Source organism: Aptenodytes forsteri, unplaced genomic scaffold (assembly GCF_000699145.1).
Source record: "Aptenodytes forsteri isolate BGI_AS27 unplaced genomic scaffold, ASM69914v1 Scaffold97, whole genome shotgun sequence".
NCBI classification, from domain to species: domain Eukaryota; kingdom Metazoa; phylum Chordata; class Aves; order Sphenisciformes; family Spheniscidae; genus Aptenodytes; species Aptenodytes forsteri.
The window spans coordinates 796,342-806,135 of record NW_008795036.1 but is presented as its reverse complement, the minus strand read 5'-3'; the positions used below and the strand labels follow the sequence as shown (position 1 = coordinate 806,135).

At 37.9% G+C, this 9,794-nt stretch overlaps 1 protein-coding gene across 1 annotated transcript in view; it reads left to right on the top strand.

Moving 5' to 3' along the window:
* Nucleotides 1-77: 77 nt before the first annotated feature.
* The window catches only part of LOC103896776, a 47,489-nt gene continuing 37,772 nt past the window's right edge, over nucleotides 78-9,794 (top strand). The window contains exons 1-4 of the mRNA XM_009276682.2: nucleotides 78-124; nucleotides 283-374; nucleotides 1,353-1,421; nucleotides 7,680-7,713. Coding sequence (XP_009274957.1) covers nucleotides 300-374; nucleotides 1,353-1,421; nucleotides 7,680-7,713 — 178 coding nt within the window. The 5' untranslated portion in view covers nucleotides 78-124; nucleotides 283-299. The remainder of the gene's footprint in view (nucleotides 125-282; nucleotides 375-1,352; nucleotides 1,422-7,679; nucleotides 7,714-9,794) is intronic.

The following is a 9,794-nucleotide window of genomic DNA, read 5'->3' as shown; positions in this document are numbered from 1 at the left end:
GTGCGCGGTCGGAGAGCGGTGCTCCCCGCGGGCCGGCTTCTCGTGAAACCTCTCCGGAAAGGCGGCCGGGGAGGGTACCTTTACCGGAAGGCTTAAGGCTGTAAAGGTGTCCTGGTGACAAAAGGTGTGGTTTCATCTGGAAACGCGTTGAAACAAAATAATCAACTTAATTCAGCCGACGAGCGCTTCTCTCCCGCCCCCAATTGTTTGCCGAAAAGTACCGTATAAACGAGAGTTGCATTTATTTATTTATTTATTTATTTATTTTCTTATTGTGTGCAGTGAACCGGTTTTGCAGGATGAGCACTGTGACCGAAGAAGTTAAGCCAGAAGATGGCAAACCGGAATCTGAAAAAAAAATATTTTATTGTGAAGTGAGTGCGTTTCTTGACGGCTTTTCAGACTCTATGCTAAAATGCAGGCCTAAGGTATTAAAGACCACGCTCTTAGACCTAACCCAGCTGTAGCGTGGCAAACGTGTGAGTGAGAGAAGCTGTTAATGTGGCGAACACCGTGGTCGGTCCCTGCAAGAGCTACTTGTCTTGGGATTCGGTGAATTCGGTTTGTTCTCGAGCAGCCACAGGCACAATATAAAGGTCCTTAATTGTAGCCTTTCGAATCTCTGTTAAGTATCTCTCATAGGCGACTCTAAAGGCTCGCTTATCTGTAAAGGCTACAACTCTGAGTCAGAACGTGTTAAATTTGTCGATCGTATGTTGTTCTAGCAGTGAATTTTTTTCTGGCACGTTAAACTTCTGGGACGGTATGTCAAGAGAATAGGCGATATTAGCATGTATTAGTCATTGCATTTTTTAGCTAAAAATAGTAAGAAATAATAGTAGATCTGTATCGTCTTCCATTAATTATTGTAATGGCATATGTGTGTCTGTGGATCTTAATGAAATGCAGATGTCTTCCTCCATTGTTTTTCTGATCCCTTTGATGTAACAACGAACGGAGTTGCAGTTATTCTAGGGCATAATTTTGTCTCTGTTCCTTTCTAGTCACTGTACGATCATCCCTTTTTGTTGGCTTTCCAGCCTGAAGAAGTTTAGAAAACTAAGAATCCAGAAAGTGGTGGTAGGAGGGAAGGGGGAGGCTCTTAGAAGATTCGTACCACCTGGTATATTTAAACATGTGTTTTAAGTATCGTTTGAACAGGTTTGCACACTATTTCTGGTCACTTTAGTGGTATGCAACTCTCCTAAATGTCACACAAATTGTACTGTTTAAGCTGAAGAAGGCCTTGAGAATTATGCTGTAGAAACGGATGTATTTCCAGTTCTTATAACTCGCCAACTACAGAATATCCACAGCGTAACTGAAGATGTGCTTTCAATTTATCTTTCTAGGTTTGTAAAGTTCCATGTATGAGTTCTATAAGTCTTCAGTCACACTATCGTGGTGCAAAGCATAGAAAGGTAACCTTTTTTCCATATTAAGTGTATGTGCAAATTTACTGAATTTTACAAGAATCCTAGATTTATGATTAATTTACTTCACGTGGCTTCAAGTGCTTATCTAACTCATTGGTAGATCTATAACAGTAATTTGCTTGAAAAATCCCGAGAAAAAGATGAGGTGGGAATCTCACAATGCTGTTTTGTACAGCATATAACTTGAAACATCGGCCGTACCTAAAGGTAAATGTGTGCTAATTGTGAAATTAACATTTGAATTACACGGAAGTCACAGATGGTTAAAGAATGCAAACATCTGTTTTGGATAGAGTTGGTAAAAGTACTGCTCTGTTTTCCAAGTCTACATAACTCACGGGTACTTTAAATAAAACTAGCTTACTTGTTACTTTGATAGTAACATCAATTCGGATTTCCTGCAGGAGTTACATAGGCTGAACTACTGAGTCCTATGGTCCCGTTTGTTTGAAGCATCTCAATAGCAACTTCCTGGTTTACTGCCTTTGCTTGTTTTGTGCTTAAATTATTAGACAACGTTCTGTGAGGCTGTATTTAGAGACGAGGCTTTTCTAAACGTTTGACTGAACTTTTGGCTGTCGATTGGCTGATGACATCTTTTGTTTAAAATTCCACATTTTCAGTCTATAAAGTTGAGCCGTACTCAGTTGTCTGTACTTTCCACTGTTACTTACGATTGCTGTCATCAGATTGTTTGTATTGTTGTGGCACCGAAGTGCCTGCTCTAATGTTTTCTTAATGACGGTTAATTCTTCCTGGAACACTAAAGACTAACTGCAATACTGTCTTTCTCCAATGTTTGTGTGCCCCTTTTCTTTCAGTTGTAGATGAGGGGCATCTCCCCACCTCTTGGTTTTCAAGACGGATTAATAGTATTTTGTTACTTATTTGCTGATCACTTTAATAGCGTTGACTCTTATTTGAGTTAGTGGCTCCGCTTTCTCCACTTTTTTTTTTCCCCAGGATTCAGTCGTCTTGTTCCCTGTTGATCCAGTAGAAGTGTACAGTACTGTAGTATTTTTCATGTCCTGCCAAATGTTCTTGCTGATGCAAGAAGTTCTTTTGGTTTTGTGGCTGTTTCTTTTTATTTCCTAGCTAACCTTCATAGCAATCCAGCTAACCTTCATAGCAATCCAATTATTGCTGTTGCTCCCTTTTAAACTGGAAAGACTAGTGATTATTTTCTTAGAAAATCTGCATGTAGTTTTCCTTCTGTTTCACTCCTGGAAATCAGCGTATGCTAGGCTACAACTGTCAAACTTTATTGAGTTAATGAAGGACTGCAAACTGATGGTGAACAAGAATCAGGCAGGTTGCAAACTGGATGCTTGTTAGATGTTAAATGTTGGTGCTGGGGTGTGGAGTCCTGGTAAGTCCCATGACTGCATTTCTGTAGGAATGATGATGCAACCTTGGAGAGTTATTGTCTTCAATTACTTCTAATTCCTTACTTTAAATTATGAAATCTATTGTATGTTTTGGTGGAAGAAGATCAGAATTCATTGGGTTACCACAAGAAGTTTTTGTATCGCCAAGTTTGAAGTAACTGTAAAGGTCCTGAGCTTAGGTTCCTTTTTGATACAGGCTAGGTGTTGATAGTGAATAGCTCCTAGTTTATTCCTTACTAGAGGAGTTCCTGTTCAAAATAATACTAAAGGATGTCATGGCAACATAACAAAATGAAGGGAAGATGGTAGTTCTTTACCTAAATCGCAACACTGGCCAACCCACCAGACTTTAGTCAGATGACTCTCTTATTTTCTTTCAGCTACCCATTTGTTTTTAAAATGGCATTGATAAAGATACTTTGTGCTTGTCCTCCGCCAGAGGAAGTTTCAAAAACACAAGAAATAACCCTTCATCAGGAGAAGGACAGTCACTGAGAAAATTCCAAGAAACATATGTAAACACTTGCTACACGTGTGAAATGATTCTCATTTCATTGACCTACATTTCCCATAGCTATTCAAAGTAAAATGTGTTATTTGGAGTAGCTGCACTAGTAAAGCTTGACTATGTGACAGATTTGTAGGAATATTTCAGTTGACTTTGTGTACGTGGTTATTGTATCTCTTTTTTTGGTCACCTGGGTAGTTTGGTTATTATGAATTTTGGATAGGTACATAAGATATTTATCTAGCTTACTTCTGCATACCTTTGTTTCATCTTTATATGTTGATTGGTTTGCTCACCCGTATGTCAGTACCGTTGACTCCTAAACAATAGCATCAGAATGCATAATTTATTTGAAAAAGGCCACTTCCTAAACATCTAAGCATACCTCTTAGAGAAATTGTGTGGAATGCATTGCTTCCATAAAACTAGGGAGATTTTTATTAGTGACCTATGTATAACCAGAGAATTAAGACTTTTTTTTTAGGAAATTAATTCATATGTGCTACACTTCTCAGACTCCAAGGGTATTGCTTTTGATGAGTTAGAGATTTTTAGGGTGTTTTTCCGGTACTGATTCTCAGTCTGGGTATTTGAACTGACAGTGCTTAAATCATTTGCTGCTGGAGGGGAAAATGTAAATAATATCTGTCCCTTCATGGCAGCTTAGGCAGACTACCCAGATCTGTTATAAATTGGACAGAAGTTTTACTCTTACTTTTACCCAGAATATCTTGCTACTTCTCAAACTAAAAGAGAATAAGCCTATACCTAAAGCCTTGTGGAATTCCTTTGACTGTGTTGGAGGCTAATAATTTGGTGCATTAAGCTGAGTCTACGTATTTACAAGAAAGTGAGTCCTGTGTTGTTTCATTTGGGTTTGTTTTTTTTTTTTTCATTTGTATATTTGCAGGCTTAATGCTCTGTAATCCACTCAATTGATGTGTGATTGACTTCAAGGGATAGAAACAGACTGGATGACATATTGCATCATAAAATGGAAGTAATTAAAAAATATTTCAAGCAACTGATTAGTCAGTGCAATGACTTTCTTCCTAGTTTGTAACTAGATTAGGTTTTGTTTATTTGAAGCCTTTTCCATTTGCACTTTGAAATTTATGTGAATTGTTTCAGAATGAGTATTTTTTTCACAGTAGTTGCTCTAGTCAAATAATAGATGATCAGTTATCTAATTAGATAAAATTGTTGCCACTTGCATTCTATGATATATGAAACTTAAAAGTAGAAGTTCTCAAGTCTTTGAATGCTTAATTTACAAAATATTAGGTAATATCTTAATTCTATACGGTGTACCTCTTTAGAGTTCAGTTAGTTTCTATCCCTGAGAGTTGATTCTTTGTTGTGCCAAGGGTTCGTATGTCTCACTGACTTCAGTGTTCATGCTATGATGCTTTCTGTGTCCTTGAACTGAAGCTTGAGTAATAAGCAGAATACACATTTAATTTTTTCTAGTGCTGGTAGTTCATGAGGCCAAACCCCTGTAAAAAGTACTGGTAGACAAAAGATTGTGGGGTTGGGATGACTGCAGTACAAGGCTGTGTATATCTTGTGCATCAAGTGCCTTATGACCTTTGTATATTTGCATACTGATGGGTTTTGTGGTTTTGTTGCTGAATAGGTATTGGTAGGGACAGTGGGTGGGTGGAAAACCACTTAGGCAAAATAGCATTCATACATGTGCACGTAGTTCTTAGCTCTTTGGAAATTGGGATTAGCTTGTATTATATACTTTGAAAAACAGTTGAATGTTACTTTTAGCCATTATGGTAAAGTGGTTAGAAAATAATGTTTATATAAGTTTACTAATGCTTTTCATTGAATCAAGTCTGTAAGAGCAGTGGGGGATATACTGCCTGAAAGGTGGGGTTGGGTTTTTTTTGACAGCTGAGTAAAAAGCTAGGGCCTTTTCAGGGAGCGGTCCCCAGATAAAATACACCTGGAATATGATGGTATGTGATATATTTCATTCTGGTTTTGCAAATACGTCTTGGCTTTAGTGCTCAGTTTGCTAGAGAGGAAATCTTAGAGTGGAATGTCTTTTTTTGCATGTATTTTGAACAGCCCTTTGCAGGTATGGCACCAGCAGAAGTGTGTTGCCTCTTCTGTGAACTGTATTTGGAGCACAGATGAAGATTGTTCTGGTTCTATCAAGGATTCAAGATTCTTTGCCCTCCCTTCATATCTGGGGATAGACAGGGTAGAAATGCCTACTGTGTTCCAGAAGGAGAGGAGTCTGCATTCAGGGCTCTACAACCCCATTAGAAACAAGGAATGTTCAGATCTGTGAAGAGAGTTTAGTTTTTGTCTTCACTATTTCAGTGTTCTCATTTCTGCTATACCTCTTGCCCCTGGTTGTCGTGCGTCAGAACCTGTGGTTGAAAGTACCTCATGTACAGACAACTTTTCTGTCCTTTCATATGGCATTAACATCAACCATGCTGGAAAAGCATTTTAATTGGATATTTTTGTGTTGATACTTGGAATGTTAATATAGCTACGTTTCAGTTACAGGAAAATTGCCTTGCTGTTGTATTGTTTATGTTTGGTCTCAAGAAGTATGCTGTTATGTTCTGCAGCTTATCTTCATGATCCAAAGAGGCTTAAACTGTAGAGCTTTTCTTTGGAAAAAAAAAAACACCCTTATTTGCTTAGTATAAGTTTGAAGAGTTAAAATAAATAGAATTTCTGCGTATGGGCTGCTAACATCTAGCTGATATGATTTCCAGAGTGTGTACATTTAGGAACAACTGAATTATGTTTACATAATACTTAACTATGCATGTGAAACTGTTTTGTTAGATAACCTGTGAACTTGAATTGTGTGGAAAATTAATTTATGCAGTAGCTCTTACAGATTACAGTGTGCGTGGGAGGTTTGAACTCTAAAAAACAGCAGTTTTTGAGTTTTGGCTTCTCAAAGTTAGACGCTTTGTTAAAAGTTACCCTAACTTTTCATGGTCTTAGCTCAAAAACAGCTGTTGCAACTTGCTTGCAACACATGACCCAGGACAGAGAATAAGTTTCTTACATAATGTGTGAGAATCTTCATTCCTGATGTAGTTTTGGGTTTTTTGCTGCTTGCTGCTTTTTTTTTTTTAAAAGAAACCTCAAGAAGGGGTCACAAATAAAATAGACCCATTAGCTTCAGTTGTGGAACTCCATTTCTAATGTTAACAAAAGCAGTAATCTAAGTGCAATCAAAGTCAAAGCTGATTGTCCAAAAATGGTCAGGAAGAAATTATCTTTGAGCAGCATCTCATGGTTGCTAACGTTTTCTACGCTTGTCTGAAAAGTTAGGTAGTAGCAGCTGTTTGTTGTAAAACTCTGTAGAATGACAAGTAACGAAAACACTTGCGGCAGCATAACTACAAGGGAGACTGTGTCTGTATTCTAAGCTTATAAAATCCTGCTGAGCTCATACAACACCGCCCACTATCTGTGGCGATACTAGGACTTAGGTAACTTCCTTTTTTATAACTGCCATGAAAGAACAGCTATTTGGCTTCTTAAACAATTAACTGTTGTGTCAGTCTTGCTTCCTACTGAATTGTCACATTGACGTGCAGCATCTCTTCCATGCCACTGAATACTGAAAGTATAGCACTCAACTCCATGGACTGCTCTGGGCAGACAGCTGCTTTACTGGTAGAATGATCATGCTTATTGTTTCATTCTTGTAAATGGCAAGTTTATGTTTATTTGCCAGAAAGTTCTCAAAATGAGTCAAGATCGTTTTAGCCATGGTCTGAAATGGAAATTTAAGTTCCTCTTTTTCTTAGATTCTGCCCAAAAGCGATCTGTTCTGGATTCAGCTGGTGAAAGGCACTTTTCCTGTTCTTCATTATATGAATGAACTTTGGGGAGATTTGGCTAGCCTTAAGGTTTAGCGAAATCCACTCAAAACGGTGGGGAAGCTGCTTTTTGTTAGTTTGTTCTTCCTTTTGGGGCGAGTTTTCTTTTTCTTTTTTGTTGGAACTACAACTTTTGAAAACTTAGGAGCCATAATCATGCAGAACTCAAGGTTTTGTCTGGCATCCTTGAGATGTTGTGTTTCAAGCCATAATCATCTCTTAAAACTTCATTAATAACAGGGCTTTCTTGAAATTAACTTGTATTAACTGTAAGTACACTTTTGACAGTACTTCCAGCTTTTGCAGAAAATCATAAAGGCTCTAATTTTTCCTATTTGATAATGGAAACTTTGGCCTATATTGTAATTCATCTGCAAAGGCTTCTCAGGAAGTACAGGGTTTTTCCTTCAAATGGTGCAGCATATTAATTTCTTTTTCTTATTTTATTTTGGGATGACTTGCATCTTCATAATTAAAGAAAGAGAAAGCCCTGAGACCCAAGACTGTCTATTGTAAGTATAACACTTTTTTTCTTTCCAGCCTCCTAGGATAGATACTGCTTGGGGATTTTAATATTTGTTGCTTTTCTAGTAGTTCAAGTATTTGCATTTGCCAGATTTATGTATCTAGAACTGTGTTTCTCTTTATATGCTGAACATTCTTCTGAGATTTCTATCTAGTGAACTGCTGAGCAAAGAAAGATTTTAGAGCATGAAACCTTAATTATGCCTTTCCACATCTAAATATTTGTGTATCTATCTAGTAGAGGGATGGATAGTCAGTATTTTAGTTTCTTACCTTCCCAGGCTAAACTGTCTCCCACTTGTCTGTCAGCTTTATGCACTCACCGCTAAGCTTCAGGCAGTATGCTAAGAAGCTAAATCAGCAGGCTAACAGAGCGCTGTTGCAAATGCAGCTCTACCAGTGCTGGAGTTGCCTAGCTGCATCACAGGAATGTTCTGCCTCTCTTTATTGTAGTGTACTTGGAGTAGAAAGACCTATTCAAGGTAAACTCAGTTGTTGGGGTGTCTTTTCCCCCAGAAACTGAGAATGTGAATCCAGACTGTCATATGTCAATGAAAATAAGAGTTGTGGTGAAAGATTGAAAACATGGGATATAACTAGTTCACAGTGGAAATGGAAATCTTGTTGTAAAGGCACTGATGATGACGTACAAGATTTTTAAAGTACAGGAAGCAGAGAACATTGGCAGATGTGGGAATACTGATAAAAAAACAATTGAGAAGATTAAAAAACCAAAATGGAGTCATCAGAAGAAATAAGCCTTTCACTTCTACTTTATCTTCTTAGCCTGTTTTCCTAAGAAACAAGGCTTACGTTCTGGCTTTGTCATCTGTTCCCCAGTATCTTTTGAACCTCTCAGCCTTTTTGAATCAAGTTGATCAAGGGTTCCTGAAAATACACATCTGCACAGAGGAGAGCGATGGTGTCGGTCCTCTACTGAGGGAAGTGCTGCAGGCTGAGCTCACCGTTTACTGGACCCTGAAGAATCAACACAAGAGAAAGATTTAGAAAAACACTGATCAGAGTCCATTTTCTAAGAGACTGGCTTTTATTAGCTGCTCTCATGGTTTGGTGTTGACAAGAGAATATCGGTGCAAGACATATCATTCAAGTATGTGAACAATTATGAGACATTTTGTCTCAGCAGACACGAGTACTGCGTGCTCTTCTCTTTTTAGAAATACTGGTAATGAAGCTCCTTGACAGAATTTCAGCAGAAGTTCTGAAAACATATAGGTCTCCTCAAAATCCAATGGATTTGAGCAATCCAAAATTGTATTTATACCTTGGCAACAACAACAGATTTGTTTGGCAATGGGCTAGTGTTTTTAGTGGAAAACAATTTCTAGAGATTTCTTTGTATTTCTCGTCAGAAATGGCCATAAAAAGTAATACTCACTAACTGAAGAGGTTCTTGCTTCAAGACCATAAAATCTTGTTTTGGAGGAATAATGTAAAGGATGCATGGGACAGAAAGTGAGACTTGAATAAGAGGACAGAAGGTGTGGCCGCAAGACTGTAAAAAGCGTGGTGGAATACAGGAGCCTGTTGCAAAGACCTACGCCTTCAGAAAACAGTACTGCTTAATGTACTACAAGCTCAGTGTTCCGTGGAGAATTCAGGTTAAGAACATATGCTCATTATAAACACCGCATCTCTGGAAATGTCATAGGTTAGAATCTTTCAGCTGTGATGTATCTTACAGAATGAGAAGAGATGTTAAAATATCTGATTATTAAAGTGAAGAATCTAGACATGAAACTTTGGTAAACAAGTTAGAGCTAACTTCTGGAGGAGTCCCAGCATCACATGGTACCACATGTCAGAAGCATTGCAAGATGTGCTTTAATCCAGAAAGTTCCGTGCCTCAATAATCATTTTGAAGCAATCAACATCTTTTACTTCTAATATGAAATGATTATTCGTACTATTGATGTCTCCTTTATTGTACTTTATCCATATCGAATTCTGCTTCACTGAAGATCCAGACGTGGAAGGCTAATTTGCAAGCCACTGTTAGGGTTTATTTGTCCAAAAGAGGCTAAAATTTGGCCTGATGAGGTTTATT